Here is a 25,363-nt window from a genome sequence, read left to right on the forward strand (position 1 = left end):
CAACAACGATTCATACTGATCTTGACCTTCAGCGACGGAACTCGAAGAAGTAGGTACCCCGGAAAATTGTCCCCACCATGGGTAACTCAGTCCCCCATTGGATAAACTCAAATTGTTCGGTAAATCAACGGGCTCGGAAAGAGACAGAAACAATTGAAGAGAAGGAAAAACGGAACAAGTTGAAAGACCTTTTTCGAGTCAGAAAAAGTACGGTTCAACGGAAAGAATTCTAAAATATATGAATTCTGAAAACAAGATATATTCGGTCTCCGCTACAAATATGGGACTGGTCGGTGGAAAACAATGACATGAAATCAATCGGTAAATCCCCCCTATGATAATTTAACGGTTTTCTTCCGAAATACTTCGATTGTCAGGTCCTATTAAGAAAGTATCGGTAGAGAAATTTCCTTATCGTGGCGGGGTAAAATCTGCCTCGTCACAGCGGTAATAATTTCAAATATCACTTGCCTTAGAAATTCCTTTGTGTCTCGTAAGTACGGTTTTCACTTGACAATCACCTCACTCGTTCAACTCTCAACAACGATTCATACTGATCTTGACCTTCAGCGACGGAACTCGAAGAAGTAGGTACCCCGGAAAATTGTCCCCTCCATGGGTAACTCAGTCCCCCATTGGATAAACTCAAATTGTTCGGTAAATCAACAGGCTCGGGAAGAGACAGAAACAATTGAAGAGAAGGAAAAACGGAACAAGTTGAAAGACCTTTTTCGAGTCAGAAAAAGTACGGTTCAACGGAAAGAATTCTAAAATATATGAATTCTGAAAACAAGATATATTCAATATGGGACTGGTCGGTGGAAAACAATGACATGAAATCAATCGGTAAATCCCCCCTATGATAATTTAACGGTTTTCTTCCGAAATACTTCGATTGTCAGGTCCTATTAAGAAAGTATCGGTAGAGAAATTTCCTTTTCGTGGCGGGGTAAAATCTGCCTCGTCACATCCCCCTCCTTCGTCGGCAAAAAAAAATAAAACGAAGTTTTATTTTTTTTTTCAACCCCCCTGGGTATCGTTGCGGTATTTCTGAATGTCGGTTTCAGCCTGTGAAAGCTGCGGGGTTATTGAACTCGGCGTCATTTCATGACCTGATGAACTCAAACGGTAATTTAAAAAAAACTGTCGGTTGGCCTTCTTGGATTTTCAAATTGGAAAATTATTCGGTCAGGTTCTTAACGGCATATACCTTTCAATCCCAGGGGATTTCAGGTCCTTTATGTGGATGTGTCTGACAACCCTACCACTGCCATCCTTGATGTCATACACCACAGGAGAGACTATGCCTACAACGGTAGACGGTCCGGAGTATTTCGGAGCCAACTTGGCGGCAACTCCTTCTACTGCAGAAGATAAGGAATGTACTCTTCGGTACAGTTGGTCTCCAATCCTATGACGCCAGTCCTTACGACGTAGGTTATATAGTGACTTTGCTGGACGAAGGCTCGTGTTAATCTAGTTCGGACAAATTTAGTTTCGGTAAATCGGTTACGGTTATTTACATGGTAAGCAACTTGCGGTTCGGTATCCGGTTCGGTGTGATTCTCTCCCTCCTTGATATCAATCTCGGTAGAAAATTTGGCGTTCGGTGAACGCATTTCCCTATCAAAGTTCAAGAATGCTCTGGGGTCTTCGGTTGACTCCTGCTTTGGGGAATTCACTTCATCTTCCTTGGAAGCCTGGTACACACCTCTTTGGACAGTTGTTCTCATGGGCCTAAATTCCATCCGTTTGGAGAATCTGTCCTTTTTACAAGGTTCTTCCACCACATAGGAATGATTCCTTGCCGGTTTCTGCTGTGAAACCTTGTATCGGTGACACTTGCTACATTTTCGGACATATTGGGCAATTTCTCGGAACATTCCTGACCAATAGTAGCTGCGGGCTATGCGAAATTTGGTTTCTGCTATTCCCAAGTGTCCAGCGGTCGGTCGGTCGTGGTTTTCGAGAAGGACTTCTCTTCGGTCATCTTTCGGAACACATAACTTCCAGGGATTTCCCAATTCTGGCTCTGTAAAATCATCGGAATCGCAAAAATGGCGGTATAATTTTCCTGACGCTATCCTGTAGTCAGGAAACGCTGTAGGATTCGATTTTACTTCTGCCAATTTCCTCCTGTACCATGAGCAACTTACATTGTCCTCGGTCAGGCATATGGTTCCTTCGGTCGGTAACGGTAGCGGTAGCGGTAACGGTGACGGTAACGGTAACGGTAACGGTAACGGTGACGGTAACGGTGACGGTAACGGTGACGGTAACGGTAACGGTGACGGTAACTGATTCTGCTCTTCCTGCGTCATGGGCTTGTCCTTTAGGGGCCTGCCATTCAGAAAGCATTCGGCGGTTTGGAGATTGATGGAGAAGTCGTGTGCTCTCAGTACACCCATTCCCAGTACTACACTGATCGGTAAATCTGAAACTAACAACCACGTAGCCTCAATATTTTCGGATCCAACCTGAACCTGTGCTGTGTACATTTCCTTAATCGGGATAGAACTTCCGTTAGCGACGGTGGTGGTAACGTCTCTAACATAATTCGGTGTTATTTCAGCGGCCTTGCAGTGAGCAGCCGCTTCACTGCTGATGAAGGACCTGGTTGATCCGGTGTCCAAGAGTGCCTGGAACTCCTTGTCTCCTATAAGAACAGTAATTATAGGACGGTTATCAGAAAGGGTTTTCTTCGGTATAACCGGGGTCCTCGGTAACGAACACTGACAATCTCTGGACATTATACCCTTCGTACCACATCGAGAGCAGGAAAGTATCGGTTTCGATATACACTGTGTTCGGAGATGGCCTTTACCACCACATCTCCAGCACTGGGTTTCGGTTGGCGGTCGGACGGTATTCTTCGGTTCATCTTGTCTCTGACATGCTGTAGAGTTTTGGACAAGTTTCGGTTTTTCGGACGGTTCGGACAGTGTGCTGAGGTGCATTCCGATCGGTTGGACGTTCGGTGAGGGATTTCGGAAGGTGAGATGCGGTTCGTTGATGAGACCCTTTTGAAACGGTGGCGAAGCATAGTTAGCAGTTTGCCATTTGACCAATTCGAACACTTTTCCTTTTCGAAGCAGTTCATCTATGGTTGAAGTCGGTTGGAAGGCCAGGGCGGTTTGCAGTTCTGGCAGTAAACGTCGTCGGATGATATTCACCTGTTCTTCCTCGGTCGGTCGCTTTACGGTCAGCTTCTGAAACAGATTTTGCATTCGAGTTACATACAACAAGAGTCGCTCATCGGTTCCTTGAGTGCGTTTCTTGATTTCCTCCAAAAGGATGTCCTCGTAGTCGGAAGGAAGAAAGGCCTCTCGGGGTTGTTCCTTGAAATCGGTCCAGTCGGTGAAGGTGCCTCTCCGGGGAATGTACCAGTCTCTTGCATCCCTACGTAACAGCTCGTATATTGACTCGAATAACTGTTCGTGGCTCACCTTTCTAGCCTCGGCAAGATACTCAGCCTCCTCCTGGAATGAGGTCACACTGGTTGACCCATCGAAGGTCAGGTTCCATTTCCACACAGGAACGGTAGGAACGATGGAATGGTCGGTGGTTTTCGGCGGTTTCATCGGCGGGTATTCGGTCGTCAGTTCGGCTTCCTTGGTCGTCGGTACTTCGCTTCTTACTCCTCTCATCCCAGCGGTATCGGTAGGAGATGAGGCAAATGAAACTCTCCTGGTTGATTCGGCAAACTCCCTCGCTAATCGCCTTGACTCAGGGGATGTTATTAGCGGTCTGTTTTCCTCACTGGTTCGGTCGGTTGGCAGTGCTTGTTCAACGGTAAATGGGAGGATGTCGGCGGGCGGTCGGTGGTATGAAGGTTGTTTCTGCAAAAAAGTGTGTTCAATTTGTTCGGTTATTAATCTGCAAACTTCTTGTCGGTTTTGCTGCAGCCGGTCATCATGAGTGGTCGGTCGGGATGTCACAATCTTCTCCCAAGTTCAACAAATCTGCTTCTCCAACGGTGGTCGAGCACGGAATCAGACCTGGACCAAGTCTAGATGCGCAGTCCGGTAATTCCTGGTCAATCAGCGACGGTGTTCCGGCTGACAGGTTCTCTGGAATACCACCTAACCAGTGAGTATTCTCCAGCAATCTCATAGCCATCTTCAGAGAGTGCTCCAGCTCGGTTTTCTTGTGAAGCAGACTGACAGCTTCCGGAGATAGACTTCTCAGTCGGCCTTGAACGTGCAGTAGCCGGCTCCTAATGCGCTGCAACTCATTGTCTCTATTATTGAAATCGAACTCACATATCTCTTCCATCAAGTCGAACAACTTGGCACCACAAACCCCAATTTCCTGTGCCTGGTCAATTTCATCTCTTGGAATGAACGGTATGTTGGAATGGATGGCCCTTCTCAGTTGAGCTCTTTTCTCCTGAACGGTGTGTCCCACGGTGCAGCCTCTTCCCTCTAACTCCCACGTAAGTTCGTCGCTTTTCAGTCGGTTGACATCCATTTTTACGGCACCACAAACTCAGACGAAATATTTACAATATGCACTCTATGGATATATACAAGAAATAAAGAACGGTTACCAATTTGCCAGTGAAGAGTATTTAAAGAAAACGGTACGGTTACGGTAACAGGAACTACTCACAGAACAGCAGAAGTCCCTGCTCGGGCGCCAGATGTGATAGACTTTTCGTACTCTGGCCGCTCCTTACGGTTGCTCGGGCGCCAGTGGGGCAATCAGTCAAACCCCACGTCTCTCACAGAATCCCCAAAGAATTGGAGAGCCTGGGTAGACTTGAGTATCAGTGGAGAAGGGTATCGATGAAGACTAAGGCGGTAGCGTCTTCTAAGTGTCTGCTTTTCAACGGTCTTTAGGCGTCAGAAAGAGTACTTACCTCTTCTAACTAAACTCTTAGATGAAACTGATTTAATAAATAGACTCTCACTGGCAAAATAATTGGCAACAAAAATAAATGTTCAACTATTTATTTCTATTAAAAAAAACTGTATACAAAAGAAAATAGACAGGTACACTAAATCGTGGACGTCAACGGCTGTGTCTGGTCGGCGCAGGACGGCTGGCAAACTTTCACTTCAGGAAAATGGACGGTTTCGGAAATATACGGAAGTAAGTCAAGTCTCAATTAAACTAAGTGCAAAGAAACATGCACGGTTTCGGAAAAATATTTCAACTAAGGCAAGACACAATTGAATGAAAAGTACGAACGGTTTTAAAAATAATAATAAACGGAATTCAGTCAGGTCAAAATTTAATAACACCAGTTCACCGGGGTACGCCCCCTATCTCTGTCTCGGTGGTTTGTCTATGATCCGGTGTCCTTCGGTCTCTCTCTCTCTCTCGGTGACCTCAAGCTGACTGACTGTCAAACAGCGGCCACAGAGTCCGGCGGTGAGGGTATTTGACGGTTATGGAATACCAACTCTATGCTCGGCGAATCTAACCTATAACTATAATTCAAACGGTTGGAAATCGGGATGAAACGGTCAAATATTCAGGAATCGGAAAAATCAGGGGGGCCCAACGTCCTCCTGGGACCCAAATGCTACCCTACGGTAACGGAAAGCTATATACAGCAGGAAATGGTTAGCTCACGGTTTTCAGGCAAGCACAAGTCTAGGGAGAATATTATTCCATAAAGGTGCAATGAAGCGGTAATAATTTCAAATATCACTTGCCTTACAAATTCCTTTGTGTCTCGTTAGTACGGTTTTCACTCGACAATCACCTAACTCGTTCAACACTCAACAACGATTCATACTGATCTTGACATTCAGCGACGGAACTCGAAGAAGTAGGTACCCCGGAAAATTGTCTCCACCATGGGTAACTCAGTCCCCCATTGGATAAACTCAAATTGTTCGGTAAATCAACGGGCTCGGAAAGAGACAGAAACAATTGAAGAGAAGGAAAAACGGAACAAGTTGAAAGACCTTTTTCGAGTCAGAAAAAGTACGGTTCAACGGAAAGAATTCTAAAATATATGAATTCTGAAAACAAGATATATTCGGTCTCTGCTACAAATATGGGCCTGGTCGGTGGAAAACAATGACATAAAATCAATCGGTAAATCCCCCCTATGATAATTTAACGGTTTTCTTCCGAAATACTTCGATTGTCAGGTCCTATTAAGAAAGTATCGGTACAGAAATTTCCTTTTCGTGGCGGGGTAAAATCTGCCTCGTCACAGCGGTAATAATTTCAAATATCACTTGCCTTAGAAATTCCTTTGGGTCTCGTGAGTACGGTTTTCACTTGACAATCACCTCACTCGTTCAACTCTCAACAACGATTCATACTGATCTTGACCTTCAGCGACGGAACTCGAAGAAGTAGGTACCCCGGAAAATTGTCCCCTCCATGGGTAACTCAGTCCCCCATTGGATAAACTCAAATTGTTCGGTAAATCAACGGGCTCGGAAAGAGACAGAAACAATTGAAGAGAAGGAAAAACGGAACAAGTTGAAAGACCTTTTTCGAGTCAGAAAAAGTACGGTTCAACGGAAAGAATTCTAAAATATATGAATTCTGAAAACAAGATATATTCGGTCTCCGCTACAAATATGCGACTGGTCGGTGGAAAACAATGACATGAAATCAATCGGTAAATCCCCCCTATGATAATTTAACGGTTTTCTTCCGAAATACTTCGATTGTCAGGTCCTATTAAGAAAGTATCGGTAGAGAAATTTCCTTTTCGTGGCGGGGTAAAATCTGCCTCGTCACACTTTATTTGGTGCAATGCTAGACGACAATATATTATGAAAACTACCTATTTCAAATTAACCTTCTGATTGTTACATTATCTTATGTTATGAATAGGATAGGAAAGAGTGCTTTGGACGAGAAACTTGTAGGAGTGGGGAATTATCCTCGTTGAAGCCGTCCCAGATATTGGATTTCATCAGATCTCTGGATCTGGAAGGCGAGCTGTAAAGGGCGCAATGAAAACAGCTCTGTTAGGGGGCACAATAGACCTTAAGGTCGCAGTGAACTGTAACCCCTTCACACTATAACTATAACTATAACTATGAATAGGATGAAATATTTCCTATATTAATTTATTTTCTGTTAAGTCCATTTTTTGGCTTAACACCGACTCTTTTGCGAAGCTTGAGGGTGTTCAACGTCGAGCAACACGCTTACCATATATGGCATCATATGCCCCAGTTATGATGAGAAGCTTTCCTTCATGAGTATGCCCTCATTTGCAGACAGGAGGATTCGTGGCGATTTCATAGTCACCTATCGTGCTATGCACAATCTGTTTGGGGTTGATCTTAGATGTCTTTTCAAGCTAAATCCAGACAGTCGACTCCGAGGTCATGCCTTCAAGTTGGAGAAGGACAATTTCAAAACATCCCAGAGACAGAACTCCATAACAAGTCGCGTGCTCGGTGTGTGGAATAGCTTGCCTTCGTATGTTGTTAACTCGTCGTCAGGGAACACTTTTAAGAGCAGTGTCGATAGCTGGTGTCGCCACGTGCATTAGTGTCATTCATGACTTTAAACATTTTTTTTTCTATTTCTGTTGTATGCGCACTTTCATTTCAAATTTTTTTGCCTACTGTTAACTCTTTTTTTTAATATCCAATTATTTGAGTTTATACACTTTGACTAAACTCTTTATCCTTTTATAATAATAATAATTATTCTGTACGTGGTACCTGAATAAGGTAGGAGAGTGGGGGGGGCGACAAGTTATCATGGACTGATGAGGCCCCTTTCAATTGGGTGTGATAAATTTGTGAAATAGCCATGTATGGTGAAGGGAAAACCCCCATGCGATTATTGTTTCTCATTTCCAACATGAGTTAAGGGTCAACGTGTGGTTGGCAGTCATGAGACTTTTCGGACCAGTAATACTTCCCGATCGCCTTAAGGTGAAGTAGTACATACGATTCGAGATCAAGCCGACCGACATTGATTAGGCGTTTTCGGAAACTTACTCAGGGTTACTAACTCGATCCATTGAGGTCACGTGACGGATCTTCTAGGATCACTGACCCGGTTCTAAGTTCACGAACTTATCAGGTTAGGATTTGGAAGTGTCAGTCGTGAGAATAACATAACCAAAACGTCATTCAAATTTATTTTAAACTTTACACATTTTGTTGATGCAGACACAGAGTTTATAAGAAAAAGTCGTAAGAATCTTCTTGCAATGTTGCAGAGAAATTTTATATTCCTATTGGAACCCCGTTTCATGGATGAATATTTATATACGAAACAGAGCCTGTTTACATCATATTACCAGAGACAGTTCTGGGAAATTCATAAAAACTTGAGTGTTTCGTCAATAATAGATCGTTGAAATGTAAAGATCTGGAAGTTTTCTTGGGGATTGGATCATCCTAGAATCTGCAGTTCCCCAGAACCTCAATGAAACAATAACCAAGATTTTACCGAAATTGGGAGGGGCTGCTAGCTTGAGCGTTGTAATTTTCAAGAATAAATAAATAAATAACAAAATATGGGATGATTTTATTCCTAGTCAGTTTTTCTGGGTTCCTGTTCCCAATTAATAATTGGATTTTCTGATGCTTTGCTTGAATTCATTGGCTTTTGCCATATCTTATAATTTGTAGTTCGATCCATATCAATATCTATTTATCGTAATTAGGAGCAAGAAGAAAATTGCAGCTATAGTGGAATTAGCTAATGAAACTACACATTTCACATTGAGCCGAATTCTCTTCTATTTCCATAAATATTGAGAATATGAGTAGAAAGCTTATTCCCGCGTTTTTCAGATACAAAACTAAACTGCAGTGCGCATGCGGTGACTCTAGCGATTCGAACGACCCTGCTTTTGTGTAGGGTTACGGAAAATCAACCCGAGTCAGTGATCGAGGTAGCAGCACCGTACTTTCCGAACACGGGTTAGATGTTCGGGTTAGGTAAACGAACGCAAAGGTTAGGGATCGAATGAACCCGGGTAAGTTTCCGAAAACGCCTATTGCTTCACGCATGCTACCCCAAATACGAAAATGTGTCACATCTTTGAGCAATAGCCTGAAGTACGTACTGAGTCAGTTGAAAATTAGAAATTACCACGTGAGAGGTAATATTAGGAATATTGAATAATTTTCAGTTATTCCTGAATTTCAGCGTAATTTTGCCATATTTCGCTATGAAAATCTTTGCAATATATAAACAATTGTATGGCCGACGTCACCCCGTCGTTATTTTTATCGAAATATGTCGAAAAAACCGTCGAAAAATGATTGTGAAAACAAGTTTTATAGACAGTAAAGTTCAAGTTTTTTTCTCATAAAAAAACACCTTAATTGGAAAAAAAGAAAGGAGGTGACATCAAGACGTCTTAACTTAAATTTGAAAAAAAAATCAAGGCTTCACGTGGGAAACTGAAAGCGTAAATTAGGAACTAGTGGATGCCGTTTTTGAATGGAGATTCTTGAGGTATTACTTCCCCTTAACGCTGAAGAATTCATTAGAATTATCCAAAGCAGCTAGACAGACATATTGGATGAAATGTCCCTGGCTAACAGACAAAACGTCTGATTTCAAATGGATGGCTGCCATGCAAGCTCAAAATATCCGGAATATACCTGATAAGTGGACTGTGAATTTGTTATTGTAGAGAAGGGAATAAATAAAATAAAATAAAATAAATAAATAAATAAATTCCTGAATGAAGATTGTACGGTCCGGTAAGATGGCCACTAAGAAGCCCCGACCTTACACCTTTGGATTTTTATATCTGGAACACCTTGAAGGGGAAAGTATATTAAATTCGCGTTCAGACTCGAGAGGATCTGATAGAAAAAATGGAATTGTGTTTTGCTGAAATGCGTCAGAAACGTTGTGAACTCCGCAGAGTCGTAGATTCAGTGCGAAAACGATGTGTAAAATGTATTGAACAAGGCAATTCGAGCAATTGTTATAAGTGGTAGTAGTAGTTGTCTTGACATGTTTTCATAAAATCTGTATTATTGAAATTAAGTTAATTCATCTGAATTATTTTGATTCTGTAAATAAATTCAAGATTTCCATGAAAAGTAGAGCTTCGAAGTTTTTCGATTTCTTCGTTGTTATCTTGTTAACCATGATATTATGGCAGAAGACAAGCACCAAGCACGAAAATTGATATGTCATTTGGGAGCACACTGAATGAGGTATTTCTTGCGGAAAAGAAAATTTGTCTATAATTAATAATATTTCAGCGATAAAACCATTGGAACAATAGTACTGATTTCGTTCATCTTCTTATTTCGTTAAATCTAGAAATGTTAATTTGAAGGAAAACCGCCAACATTTCGACCATTTTTTGTTGCAAATGTTGTATGATCTCCCAATGAAGTTTGGCCTTTTTAAAAGTGGACACTTTGTATAATCACTCAGCTCCCAAAATATTGAAACTTTGCTTCCTTACACCCGGTATAACTCTTTTGATAACATCTATAAAGCTCATTTCTCACTTCATAATATTCTAAGCAGGCTAAAGCTTTACAGTCCGATTTCCACTTCAGAATTACTTTCGATTGAAGTTGTGATAACCCAGATTTTCAGATTTGAATCAGTTCAGAAGAACTACCTACATACTTCTCATTTTCACAACGAACCACGACGTCATATATGAAGGGTACAGGGAAAAAACCATCAATGTCAATTTTTGTCAGAAAATGATTTAGACCTAAGATTTAGACACACAATTCAACTCAGAATGAATAGTAGTATCTCATGGTATATTAAAACAGGCATACGTTGAATCGCTTTCGAAGATTTACAGGGAAAGAATTGATCGACATCGTTAGGTCGATCAATACACGGAAAAAAAATCATTTCATGTAATGCACTGATTTTATCTATAATAATATTAATAATGATCAATCCGAGAACAATAATATTTAATTTGTCATATTTCAAATAGTATGAACGGATATTGAAGTTGAAAACGCGTTTTTCTCAGCTGAAAGGAAAATTGACATCGATGGTTGTATTTCTGTACCGTTCAATACAATCTCTATTCCTTTGGGCGACGGGCCAAGCAACCCCTCCAACAGAGAGAACTCAAGACAGGAAGTGTCGTTTTCTTATCAGATGAAATCTGATTGAATTCCGGTCATCCAATGATATCATCCAGTCCGTTTATGACTCAATTCAGGGAAAAAAGGAGCGTCCATATCATCATTGTGACATGAAACTAAGATACCGAGTATTTCAATAGAATTTGATAAAAATGTGCGTTCTCTCACCCTGTGATGAGTCTTTGACTTGTACAAATATTTCAATGGTAGATTCTTCAGTTCGGAAGAAACACTTCTTTTTACCTTTTTATCCGAATCGGCTCGGTTTAAGAGTTAATAGTAAATAAAAAAAATGTCAATTTTAGGTATATCTCACAAACGGTTCTATCGAATGAAATAAATTTCAGAATATAGTTTTTCAATTAATTGATGAATCTTCTTCAAAAACAAGATATCACCTACGTCTTTCAGTTTTCTCATTATGATCATTACGTACCATAAAAATACAAATAATCCAAAGAAATCAACTCTAGAAACTAAGTTGCACGCTATCTAATGGATATTTGAACGTTTTGTAAAATAAAAGTATTCTTCATATTTTCCTTCATTTCGAGTAATTTGATGTTCATAAAATGATAACATCTGTAAAATTCGAAACGAATTATTACACGCGTGTGCCTAGGAATGAGAGAATTATTTTGTAAAATGCGAATTTTGAGCCGAAAATGGTCTTTTCAACAAATTGTTGGAAATTTCGTACACAAAATAACTTTCAAGATGAGTTTGGGTTCCGCATACACCGATCGAGTTCGTGTATGTTTGTTGTGCCCAATTTGAATGTTCTTATATGTTTCATCGATTCTACTTGTAGACAAAAATGAAATGAAACTGTGAACATGAACGTGAACTTCAACGGACGAATCCGCCAAGCGTGGTCCGTGTTAAAAAAAAAACTTTTTTTTTTTTTGGTGTAGCAGGGGGAAAATCTGCAAATCAGACGAACCACCCTCTCCTGAGGGGAAACAAGTGTGGGGTTTCTCACTCTTCTGAGCTCGAGACCCACTAAAAACCCTTAACTGCTTCTTGAATTTTGGTTCCGGACATTTGCCTATAAACCGTTCATCTCTTAGTCGGTTTTCTTCTCGCACACTATCTTGCTGGGATTTATTATAATAGTTTATCCTCTATTGGATTAACACTTCATTGAATTTTTCAATAAGTTTCTGTTGTTATTTTAATCTCTTTTTAATTGATCTCTTGGTCCCCTTCGGTAAATGCGCATTCTCCTTTTGTCTTCCTCTGGGTCGTAGTCCCCTAGTCTCCGAATAATTTCTCTGCTTTTCTGTTCATGAATTCCGTTATGGTTTCCCATTTAAGGTCCCTATAAATCTGTCTATTCCTGGCAAACCAAGGTGCATCTATTGCACATCGTAGCAGTTTTCAGTGGCCTGAATTCTTTTGATGTGGCTCTTTGCCGCGAAGCCCCAAGCAACTGATCCATAAGTCAGTTGAGGCCTAGCAACGGCTTTGATTATCTTCAATTTTGTCTCTTTCAACATGTGGCTTCTTCTTCCTATTAAAGGGTAGAGTCTATTCATCGCTGCTTTCGTTTTATCGATTGCTTGTTTGATATGACTATTCCAAGTAAGTCTTTTGTCAAGCGTTATTCCTAAATATTTGGCTTCATTTTTCCAGTCGATTCCTTCGCCGTCAACTTCTAGATTCGTTGTGGGTCGCAGTCTTCTCTTCTGTAATAATATTGATTTGCTCTTTTGTCCATTGAGCTTGATTTTCCACTTTATGCACCAGTCATTTGTTCCGTCAATCGTTTCTTGTAGAACTCGTTCTATTACTTCTGGGTTTCGGTGTCGAGTTGCTATGCCTGTGTCGTCAGCATATAACGTTAGCATGGTTCTTGGATTCTTCAGAATATCGTGAATGTATATGTTGTACAGAAGTAGCCCAAGCACTGACCCTTGGGGTACTCCAGACTCTAAATCTCTTGTTGTGGAGCATTCTCCTTCCACTTTCACGTAAAATCTTCTATTTTTGAGATAATTCCGGATCAACTTGCATATTTTGATCGAATATCCAGCACTTCTCATCTTATATATTAATCCTTCATGCCATACTCTGTCGAAAGCTCTGGCGACGTCTAGTAAAACAAGACCTGTGGCTTGTTTATTTTGGAATCCCTCTGTGATGTACTCTGTGAGCCCTAATAATTGTTGCTCTGTTGAATGCTCTCTTCTGAATCCGAACTGTTCTGGTGGTATCAGTTTCAGATTTTCGGTTTCCTCATTTAGCCTCGTGGCGATAATCCTTTCTACTACTTTTCCTAACGCCGACAGTAGACTTATCGGTCTGTAGTTCTTCTCTAAATGGTTTATTGAATACTATGACTTCCGCTGTTTTCCATTTTTCTGGGTAGTGTTCTGTCCTCATAATTCCATTCACGATATTTGTTAGAGCGGCTATACCTTTTCTAGGTAATTTCTTTAACGTAACATTCGTTATTTTATCGCTTCCGGGAGATTTCCTCTTTTTCAAACTTCTAATTATTTCCCTGATTTCATTTGGCGATGTTGGCTTGTCTATTTCAGCAGCAGCTGGAAATTCATCCATTTCTTCATCATTTTCTTCAACCAGTTCTTCAAAATCTTCATTATCGTCGTCTATCCTGTAATTTATTCTCGATTCTCTTTCGATCGAGTCCGCCAATGCATCTGCCTTATCAGTATTAGTATACACCATTCCCCTTTCTCCGTGTTGGGGTGGAATTTCAGTATTTTCTCCTCGTAGACTTTTTTGCATTCTCCATGCAGAATGATCGATTGTATTCAGTTCTTGAACCCTTTTGTTCCATCTGCTTGTTCTTAGATCTTTCAGGGCTTTTTCAGAACTTGGCTATGTCGGTTGAGGTTCCTTCTATTTAGATCATTTTTGTTCATCCTATATATTCTTCTGAGTCTTCGATTTTCTTGTATAAGATCTTTTACTTCTTTAGGCGTATCGCCATGCGGATGACTTGGAGCTGGTCTCTTCACTCTTCTCGTGCTTTTTTCGTAAGCTTTCAATATAATCTCTTCCTGTTTATCAACCGCACATTCCAGATCGTCTGGAGTGTTTATTGTTGGAATTTCTGTTATTTCCGATTGCATTAAATGGCTGTATTTAGTCCAATTAGTATATTCTCTTATTTCCAGCAGTTTTTCTCTTGGTTCTTCTCCAATTGTCAATTCGACGGGATTGTGGTTTGAGGTTCCATCTTCCAAAGTTTCAATAGAGAATTCTTGAGTTATATTTTTCAATATCGCGATATCTATTACATCTGGTATTCCTATACCAAAAGCAAGATATGTCGGTAACTCTGGTCCAATCACTATGGCATTTTGTTTTTCGGTGAAATCCTTGAGTTTTTTGCCATTTCTATTCTCTGCTCTGCTGTTCCATAATGGGGATTTACAGTTGAAATCTCCGATGCAGATTTTCGGGTTTGTCCCTTCCAATGAATTGTTTGGTGGCCGCTTATATGCCGAGGTAATTTCGACTCATTGACGATTCAATTCGGCAACAATCGTCACTTTTTCTGTTTCTCCTTGTGTTTCGTCGGATCTGCTTTTGAAGTAGTGTTTCAGATCTGTTCTCACCAATATTGCTACTCCTCCTCCGGTGTTTGTAATTCTGTCACATCTATACATTTCATAATTCATGAAATTCAGTCGTCTGTTCTGGTTTATTCTTGTTTCCTGTAGGGCTATAATATCAGGTTGTCTCTCTGATATTATTTCTTCTATCTCGGCTTTCCGGGTGTTGATTCCGTTTATGTTCCACGAGATTATCTTGAGGGATTTCTTCCTAATATCCGTAAGGTCCATTAATTCAGTTTACTAAATAATGCTTGGAGTTTTTTCTCCATTTCCCTCTCAATTTTCAACATTATCTTGTTGAAATTTTTTCCGTGAAGATATCTAAATCATCGGCTGATTCAGATATCTTTTTCTTTTCCTGTTGACTGTTCACAGCCTGTTTCATTGTAAGCTTCTTCTGTCCTTCTTTTTTCTGAACGGGTTTTGGAGTCTCCCTCTTCTTTTCCTGCTCTGTAGGTTGGGTCTTCGCTACTTCCTGAATTTTTTGTTCAGAAGTTGTTGTTTTTGTTACCTTCTTTTTCTGTTCAGCTGATTTTCGGGAATTCTTTTTTCTGGTCACCAACTTGAACTCGCTACATCCTTTGTAGCTAGCTGGATGGCCCTCTTCTCCACATAAGACGCATGTGGCATTTCTCTCTTCACCTTTTCTGGTGAGTGTGCAGTCATTGCTGTTATGACTTCCTGAGCACTTCACGCATCTCCACGGGAAGGAGCCTTTGTTCTGTGCATGTCCGTACCTTTGGCACCTAAAGCACTGGCTTGGACTTTCAGGCCTCTTTTTGTGTTCAACCACAATACAGAGGTTGTAGAGTCGCTTCACTTCGAAGATTTCCTTTTTCTGGGTTTTAACCAGGTAGAGAGGTATGGGCTTCTTCGTCTTGTTCGATGTCATTCTGGACACCTCAGCTTCTGATATTCCCTGGAATATCAGGTCGTCCTTAATCAACGCAAGATCAGCGTCGATTGGTAAATGCTTAATGACGGCATATACCTTCTTCTCCTCCTCCATTTGGTAGGTAAAAAATTCTTTACCATGCTGCTCGAAGAATTTTGTGATTTTTCTAAAATCATCTACGGTTGACGCGATGATTTTTATACCGTCTTCAACTACAGTTGCGCGGTTGTAGTTTATCTTTTTTGTGTAGAGAGCTTTAGATATCTCTACCCAATCTGAGGTGCCCATCATCTTGATGGGTGGAATTTTATCTCTTTTAGGCACTCCCGTTGCCTTCTTGACAGTCTCCTCATCAGAAGAGGAGCTTTCTTTTCGCGCGCGTTTAGTTGGGGGCGCGTTTGGGGCCTTCGTAACCTGCGTTGAATCATTTTTCCTTGTTTCGGGTTGTGAAACAATTCCTTTAAGGGAATTATTTTTGGAACCCGCTACCGGTTTTGTGATTGCGGCGTAAGTGGGAGATTTCGGTATATTATTGCGGGTCATTTCCTCCCTCAAGAGGCGCATCTCACCGACCAACTGTGACACAGTTTCGGTCAGTTTGACAATTTGAGCTTTCAACTGCCTATTTTCTTCTCTGAGCTTTACAAGCTCCTCGTGTTCGCCTTCGCTGAATTCTTCAGCATCGGTCGCTTCCATGTGGGAACCCTCATTATCTGAGGTTTCCGACATGGTTTTATACTCAAAAATCTCAAAATATTTGACAATAATAAAATATTCAGGAATATTCGCTGAAATAGTCTAATATAACTATGGTATAAAGCCAAAAGTTTTCTACGCTATGAGAATAATAAGGGAAAAGATACGAAAAATAAGCTCACCTGATGCTTTCTTCAGAACCAACGATCTGGACCGATCTGGACTCTGAAGATGAACACCAACTTCGGAAATTTTAACGAATTAAAATTTCGATAACACACACACGTATACAACCTACACAAACTTCACAGACGGAATCAAAAATTCCGTAGCTTCGCTAGTCTAAATTTTCACTTCGACTTTCTCTTTGAGAGATGACGTATCGCACAGTGAGACTTGCCAATAGGCTATTTGTTTATCAGGAAAAGCGATTTTCAATGACCAACGATATCTAGGTCAAGGGTTTCATCATCAGATGTATCAGCGTATGCAATACATATTTTCTATGTCAGATTCACTCTCACTTATTTCCGAGATGTTTTTTAATTCTTTGAACCTTTTTTTTTATTTATTTCTGTAATTCAATTTACCTTTTTTGAAGCAAACTTTTATCTTAGCTCAGTGCGAGAAACTTGGACCACCGATTATATCTCTCGACCATAGGATGGGTCAAGTCTCCCGCACTCCCTTTCAGTCTATTTAACAGATGTTTTCTTAAAGCTTTTACAACTATTATTATCAAAAAGGCTCATCGTTTGTGAAACAATATTAATCAATGAAAGCAATAAAACTAAATAACATCACGCACCTATTATACTTTTCAGACAGTGTAAAAACAATAATTATTCAATCTCTTACTTCCTAACAACAAAATCACGTTCAACCCTCTCACTCCCGAACTGTTCTGATGGCGACCAAAATGGAGCCGCCACTAGTTGTGCCTTGTTACGAGTATTATATCGCAAGCTATTTACGATATCGGTAGCGCGAAATTTGAATTGAAATATTTGAGGTGGTTCAAATCTCCTACCTGAGCAAGTCTCCCGGACTCCCTCTCTCTATATTTTATGTTATTAGATTCGGCCGATAAATACTTAGCTTCCAGTAATAAAAGAGATAATGAGATATCTTGTTTTCATCTTAGAGTATGTCGCGTTCACCTGGCTCAACACGAGGAATAGAATAAATCTAATATATAAAATTCTCGTGTCATAGTTTTCGTTACCATACTCCTCCGAAACGGCTTGACCGATTTTGATGAAATTTTTTGTGCTTATCCGGTATCTATGAGAATCGGCCAACATCTATTTTTCATCCCCCTAAATGTTAGGGGTAGTCCACCCCTAAATTTTTTTGTATTTTTTAGACAAAATTTTTAATTTCTATTTTTTTATGATACAACATACAAAAATACATACAATCCTCAATTTTCACCCTTCTACGATCAACCCTTATTTTTTAATAGCCATTTTAGTAATTTAATCATTAGGAAATTATTTATATGGCAAAACAACGTTTGCCGGGTCAGCTATCTATGAGAATCGGCAAACATCTATTTTTCATTCCCTAAATGTTAGGGGTAGTCCACCCCTAAATTTTTTTTTGTATTTTTTAGACAAAATTTTTAATTTCTATTTTTTTATGATACAACATACAAAAATACAATCCTCAATTTTCACCCTTCTACGATCAACCCTTATTTTTTAATAGCCGTTTTAGTAATTTAATCATTAGGAAATTATTTATATGGCAAAACAACGTTTGCCGGGTCAGCTATCTATGAGAATCGGCCAACATCTATTTTTCATCCCCCTAAATGTTAGGGGTAGTCCACCCCTAAGTTTTTTTTTTTATTTTTTAGACAAAATTTTTAATTTCTATTTTTTTATGATACAACATGGAAATTATTTATATGGCAAAACAACGTTTGCCGGGTCAGCTAGTAAATAAATAATGTCGATTACGCATCTTAATTTCATTCAGGTAATGGAGGCTTTCTGTTCTCTCTGTTCACCAATGCATTTGTTGCAAGGTCAGGTCACTTTTGCGTTTACCTGACCATCCAGAATTATTCGAAGAATTGAGAAATAAGAATACAGAACCAGACAGATTGTGAAATTTATTTGCCCGATACATAATTTAACTTTGACACAAAATAATGCAAGGTATATGTGCATCAGGTTGTTTTTCCTTGCCTATAGGAGTTCATAGTCTTAAGTATGGAAAGAATTTTCTTGAAGATGTTTCAATTTGTAATTAAGTGTGAACCATATAATGTACGGGAATTTTCAGATCAACTTGTTCATTACAATAACAAGTTAAGTTGATATAATATGTACGTACATAACGCATTATGGAGATCCCTGATCCATGAAATTAATTTTTCTCAGTCTAGTCTTCTACTCAGACTGTCCGATAGCGTTCCGCCGAGGATTTAGTAGCTATCAACCAATTATTATTGGTTAATTAGTTAGTTACCGAAAATTACTGCTCACCAGATGAACCTCAAATTGCAAGATCGGATTTCTATTTCTGGAAATATTTGGATAGTTCATAACTGGGATAGGTGAGCGTTCTGGTTATATGTCAATTCAAACAAGAGTGCAAAAGTCTCTGACATGGCTTCATATTATTTTCATTAGTTTTTGTGAATGAAATATGTAGTTTCAAAATATCAAGAAGGATTAAGGGTCATCGAGTAAAGAGATGAATTGTTAGAGAGAATTCTTTTCTATTTTTCAAGGAAATCACAAGTCATCAAGAATATGTTACACTGTTCACAAAGTCACAGGTGATTCCATTTTAGTACTCTCAATGTGTGACAGAAGTGATACTTACATCTGAGCAATGTCCATTTCTATTTAATTCCAACTTTGTAAAAATTAATTCCTTCTAGTCACTATAGGTTGTATTTTTCTTACATCCCTGAACATACACTCCTGAGTTCTCTGAAGAGTCAAAAGAAAAATGACATAATTTATAATAGATGAGGATATGATTCAGTGTCTTATTAAAATATGAACCCCTTTTATTATTATTAAGCAGAATTGTCTTGCTCGTAAAACGCACCTTAAGGGCTTCCGCATGTTATTCCCTCTATAATTTCAAATTACAAGCAGACCCGACAAAAAGAGTTTTAAATTTATATTCACTGAATTAATGTTGGAAATCATTATAATAATCTTTTTCTTTACAGGGACCCCTACACAATATGCCCATCTCAGATTTCCGCAAGAAGAAACTTCTCTACGTTTTTCACGTCTTTTTCGGTGAGTTTATTACGAGTATCTAATTCTTGAAGAGCTGAATTTTCCAGGGAAAAAATGGTGCACGTTTTTAGCCGAGGGGATTAGACATCTGTTGCCCCTTCTGGTAGGGAATTAGTTCATTCGGTTTGTGGGGTAATTGTACTGGAGTCCCGTAGCATTTAGAGATGGAAATAAACTTGTGGGTTATCTTACTTGAACTTTATCGGCAATATATGGTTTTCCACCAATACCAATCGAATATTCTCACTGAAGGAGACTAATAGAAATTGCAATATTAGATAAGCTTTAAACAGGTTTCAGATTCAGATTTTATGATCAACATCATTAAGTCTTCCATGGGTTAGGACTGAATGCCTACATTGTATTCAATTATATTCTATTATGGCAAGCAGAAGGAATTGTAGAAAACAGAAGAAAGAATAAGCTAATATAAATTTCTGTAGATTTTCTTCATCACAGCAGAGAGGCAATTGATTAACAAGCCGAATTTTACCTCTATGTATACAGTGGGCTGAATGAAACAAAAGTATTATCAAAAAACAGTCACATTTCTTGAAAAACTAAATTATCCGTTTTCGTCAAATAATTTACTATTTGAATTTTGAATTCAGGGTACCTCTTCGGATTATGAAATTAAATTTAACCTGTGCGTTTCAACTGGAGTATTTATTCAACTCTTCAATTTTATTCACAATCATAAGAGCCATAGCCTTGATCGTCAAGATTTTAGATTTTTATGCGTATACCTAATCATCATTTCATTGCGAAAACAATTGATGAATGAATAAATAAAAAAATAATTGTTGATGTGACAACTTTGAGCGATACCAAAAATTTAAGCATAATTTAGCTTCTTTCTAAAAAGCGAATCAATTATTTGTAATTTGAAATACAAAGTGTTTTTTTACCCTGAACACTTTAAATGAAGATTAATGAGTCCGACCCTGGAATAATGGAATAATTGATATCTTTCTAACTCATCCTTAGTATGTGTCAATAACTTAGGAGTTTCAATAATATCCGTCAATAAGTTTGGATTTTATGATGGTCTAAGTATTTCCATGAAGTTGGAAAATCACCCTGTAGCTTTCTAGGGAAATCCAGAAATTAATTTTTTATAGTCAATCCGTAATCAGCTAGTCCAACTCTATCTCTGGTAAGAGTATGTACAGTTATTCCCCGGACACCCTGTATACAATAGTTACAATACAGTGTGTGCGTAAAGTATAGAACAAAGTCATTTTTAGCTGAACAGACCGTTTTAAGAAATAACCCTGAAACACGTCGATTTTTGATTTTAATTTACCGTATTTTAAGATAATAATCTGATATACAGGGTGAATTACTTTCGAGTAATGACGTCACCGTCTTTTTTTTTAATGGAACACCCCCATTTTGTGTCAATTTTCGGATCACTCTAGCTGAGCTTATTCCAAAAATGTATGACATGTTGATACCAATTGGTACAGGGTGGACAAAAATACAATAGTTTTGTGTTTGCTCATAAAGTAACGCGCAACATTCTTTATTAGTCAAATACTCATTGTCTAGGGGTAGTTGGTTTAAATGTAACACCCTGTAGTTTGTTACGTTTTTACAGGATTATTCCTCAAAACGGTCTGTTCAGCTAAAAATGACTTTGTTCCATACTTTACGGACACATATACGCAAATATCAAGCATGCTGCAGTGCTACAGAATGTGACTGCTGCGTGATAGTTGCGTATGAGGAGTCGATGCGACAGGCGCAGCATCCACATTCTGCAGCCACTGCATGCATCCGACGCATTACCGAAACCATACCAGAGTTATCAATTACCGCTTCGATTGAAAGTAACGCGACTTGGTAAGCCCAATATGCTGATATTGTACCATTTGTTCTCAAAAACTCTAAAAAACTTAAAAGTACTCTCAACTGTTTTATCAAATGGTCAAATCTGATTTGGAAAAACGTAGAGCTGACGGAGAAAGTGTCCAGTTCGTCCATGGAGTTCCAACAATTTTACCTCAGAAAAACTAATCTCGCCCGGTTGCAGTCAATTTGAGATCAACTGTGTTTACCAAAATGTGCGTGGACTTAATTCAAAAATAAATAACTTGTTCTGTTCGGTGTCTGCCAGTGACTTGATGGACTGAGACATGGTTGAGCGTTGGTGTTTTCAATTCGGAACTTTTTCCGAATGATTACTCCGTCTTCAGATGTGATAGAGATCTTCAATCAACGGGATGTACTACCGGAGTTGGAGTTCTCGTAGCTGTCTGTAACACACAATCACCGGAGTTGGTGGATTTGTCTATGCTGCGTACTTTGGTTCCATCTATAGACACAGCAAAATTAAGATTGCATCGACGAAATTTCTTAATATTGTTGTTCTTAAGGTCTTGAATTATCTGGTGAGACATTTGCATACACTTTTTTTTTCAAGAATTCCTAAATAAAAAAGTCAAGATGTGTTAAATAGCACGATCTCGGGTGCCGTCTCCTCTTTCAGGCATTCAATTAACAAAAACACGCTGGTATTGTTAATCTGTCGGCTTCAATACTTGAGTAAGTTGGATTTTGTATGGGATGGATGGAATATGACATCTATGTTTAACTGAAACTTGGCTTTCTGATAACGTATGCAGTTCGGAGCTATTCCCTAGTGACTATCTAATGTTTAGATGTGATCGTGATCATGCTCGTTCTGGCTTATCTGTAGGTGGAGGTGCACTTGTTGCTATTAAGGGTGACTTAAAGGCTTCACGTGTTGACGTCAATTACATATGTGATTTATTTCCAACTATGGATATTGTTGTATGTAAAATTAGTAATTTTAGACTTAAGTTATTAGTATTTAGTATTTATGTACCCCCTGCCACCAGCTTGGAGGCATTCGAAGGTTTTATTGACGCTGTTGAGGCTTTCGCGAGTTCGTTCTCGCAGTATAGTATATTAATGTGCGGAGACTTCAACGTACCAGCCTATGGTTCAGGGAGGGGTGATGGAAAGTGTGGAGTTTTAGGAAATATGAGTAGTTTATTGGGGATTCAGCAGCGTAATAGTATACCTAATGCGAACAATAGATTTTTGGATTTGATATTCGCAAATATTTCGTGTGATGTTGCTCACGATTCACATCCTCTAGTAAAAGAGGATGCTCATCATCCTGCTCTGGCTTGCTCATTCCAGTTGATTACTGCGAATTCTGGTCCAAATTTCATTTGTGAACATGAGAAAAAAACTTATAATTTTAGAAGGGCAAATTTTCCCCTTTTGTATCATTTAATTGATTCTGTTGATTAGTCTGTAATTCACCAAATGGATGATTCTGATTTGGCATGTGAGGTGATGTATGCTAAGCTCGATAGTATCTTTGACATTTGTGTGCCAGTTTATAAAACTGGGGGTCGCCGTTATCCACCGTGGTTCACACATGATATCATTTCCAATATACGACTGAAGGATCGTCATCGTAGACTATATAGGAGGTATCAACGTGACTCAGATTTTCATCAACTCAAAATACTACGTGGTAGAATTAAAAGAGATATCGCTAGTTCTTATTCGCAATATATTCAGTGCGTTGAGACCAGAGTTCGAGAGGACCCAAATAGCTTTTGGGCTTTTGTGCAGACAAAAAAGTCTAGATCACGTATTCCCGGAGTTATGTCATATCTAGGTGGTGAGCTCAAGGAATCTCAGAAGATTGTTGATGGGTTTTCCACTTTTTTCTCCAGTGTCTTTACTACCTCAGACATTGGTTTCTTTCCTGAGCATTGTGATAGACTGTATTCCAATGGTAGCTCAATATCGCTTCCGACTATCACTGAGGATGACATAATTAAGGCTTCGAGGAAGCTTAAGACCAAGTTAACATCTGGTGTCGACAATGTACCTAGTTTTCTGGTTAAGGACTGCATTTGTACTCTAGCTGAACCTTTATTCGTAATTTTCAATATAATTTTGAGGAGAATGCATATTCCAAAAGTATGGAAGATGACAAAAATTTGTCCTGTGTTAAAGTCCGGAGATCCGTCCCTTATAACTAACTATAGGCCTATAGCAATCTTATGTAACTTCGCTAAAATCTTCGAGGTAATTTTATATGACTCAATTTATCCCTCAGTTCGTGCACTAATTTCACCACATCAGCATGGTTTTATGAAGAATCGTTCAGCGGTGACCAATTTGGCAAGCATTACTCAGTGTCTGTCGGAGTCACTGGATGATCGTGGTCAGATGGATGTTATATACACAGATATTCAGAAGGCCTTCGACCAGATTGATCACCAGATATTGATCTCAAAGCTTGCATACATTGGATTCTCATCAGAGTTTTTACTGTTGGTTAGATCTTACTTTTCCGATCGTTATCAATATGTTCAGTATGGGGGTTGTGAGTCCTTACCTTATCTCGCCACATCTGGAGTGCCACAAGGCTCCAATTTGGGCCCATTGCTGTTTTTATTATATATTAATGACCTGTCTCTGCTTCTTCAGTGTCTCCATCTCCTCTTTGCTGATGATCTGAAAATATTTGCTGCTATTGGGGATCTTGATGACTGCGTGAGGTTGCAGGCTGCTTTGGATATGATCAGTCTTTGGTGTTTCAGGAACGGTTTGAGCCTGAACATCAATAAGTGTCGAGTTATATCATTCACTCGTAAATTAACCCCAGTTCACTATGACTATGCCGTGGATAGCCGTGGATGCCGTAGATTCTGGAGAGATGTGATGAGTATAGGGATTTGGGTGTTGTTTTTGATGGTAAATTGTCCTTTTCCGGGCACATAAGTCAGATAACCTCTTCTGCCTCTAAGGCGCTTGGTTATTTTATTAGAAATTGGAACAATTTTGTGAACCCCTATACTATGAAAATACTGTACTATTCTTTCATTCGTAGTAGATTAGAATATGCCTCTATAGTCTGGTGTCCATTATATAATAATGCTGTCGTCATCCTGGAGGCCGTCCAGAGGAGGTGTTTGAAATATATTTATTTTAAATGTTTCGGACAGTACCCTTCGAGAGAATTTGATCACTCGGTCCTCACCGGGAGCCTTGGAGTTGAGGTATTGAAGTTAAGACGTGAGCGTAGCGCACTGAAGTTCCTCTACGGGATTCTGCGTGGTGAGATTGATTGTTCATTTTTCTTGAGTAAGGTTAACATTCATGTACCTAGACCTGGTCTGAGGCAATATAACACCTTCTATGTTGATTTTGGTAGGACAAATGTTATGTCACGGTCTCCTATCAACTTCATGTGTAACTTATATGACAGTTGTTGTGGCCGATGTGATATTTACTACGATGAACTATCATTAATTTTGATGTGCCATTTGGAGAATCGTGGTGGGGGTTCGTGACCTTTTTCGGTTTATCTTGTACTCTTGGGATAAGGATGTGATTGGTATGCTGTTGAATTATTATTTTTTTCGAGTATTGGGGGAATAACATTTTTTCTCTCATTCCTCCGAGACATCCTATGATTAGTACAACCATCCTGACTTTATGACCTGGGTACATAGTTCCAAGCTCGAAAACAAGATCTTTGTATTTTTGCCTTTTCTGCTCTTCCTTCATCACCATGTTGTTTTCTGCAGGGGATGAGAATTCCACGACGAACAATTCCTTCAGCTCTTTGTCCAAAAGAAGTATGTCTGGCTTTATTGCATTGATCTGCCGTGTTGTTGAGACTGGATAGTTCCAGTATATTCGAGCCTTCTCGTTCTGGACCACCGCTTCAATCTCCAGAGGCACATATGGTAGCACCGGTTCTTTGTCTATCTCATATGCCGCCCTCAGATGGAAGTAGAGAACTCGGAGTGCCGCGTTGTGTCTCTCTATATACCCCGATGGAGCATGGACTCTGCAGGCGGAAAGAATGTGCATAAT

The 25,363-nt window shown here is 39.4% G+C and overlaps 1 protein-coding gene across 2 annotated transcripts in view; it reads left to right on the top strand.

Moving 5' to 3' along the window:
• Positions 1-25,363, top strand: part of LOC123318891 (calexcitin-2) — a 148,716-nt gene that overhangs the window by 67,096 nt on the left and 56,257 nt on the right. For both annotated transcript variants that reach the window (XM_044905666.1, XM_044905665.1), the window contains exon 2: positions 19,414-19,486. In XM_044905666.1, the coding sequence (XP_044761601.1) occupies positions 19,414-19,486 (73 nt within the window). The remainder of the gene's footprint in view (positions 1-19,413; positions 19,487-25,363) is intronic.

Source organism: Coccinella septempunctata, chromosome 8 (assembly GCF_907165205.1).
Source record: "Coccinella septempunctata chromosome 8, icCocSept1.1, whole genome shotgun sequence".
Lineage (NCBI taxonomy): Eukaryota > Metazoa > Arthropoda > Insecta > Coleoptera > Coccinellidae > Coccinella > Coccinella septempunctata.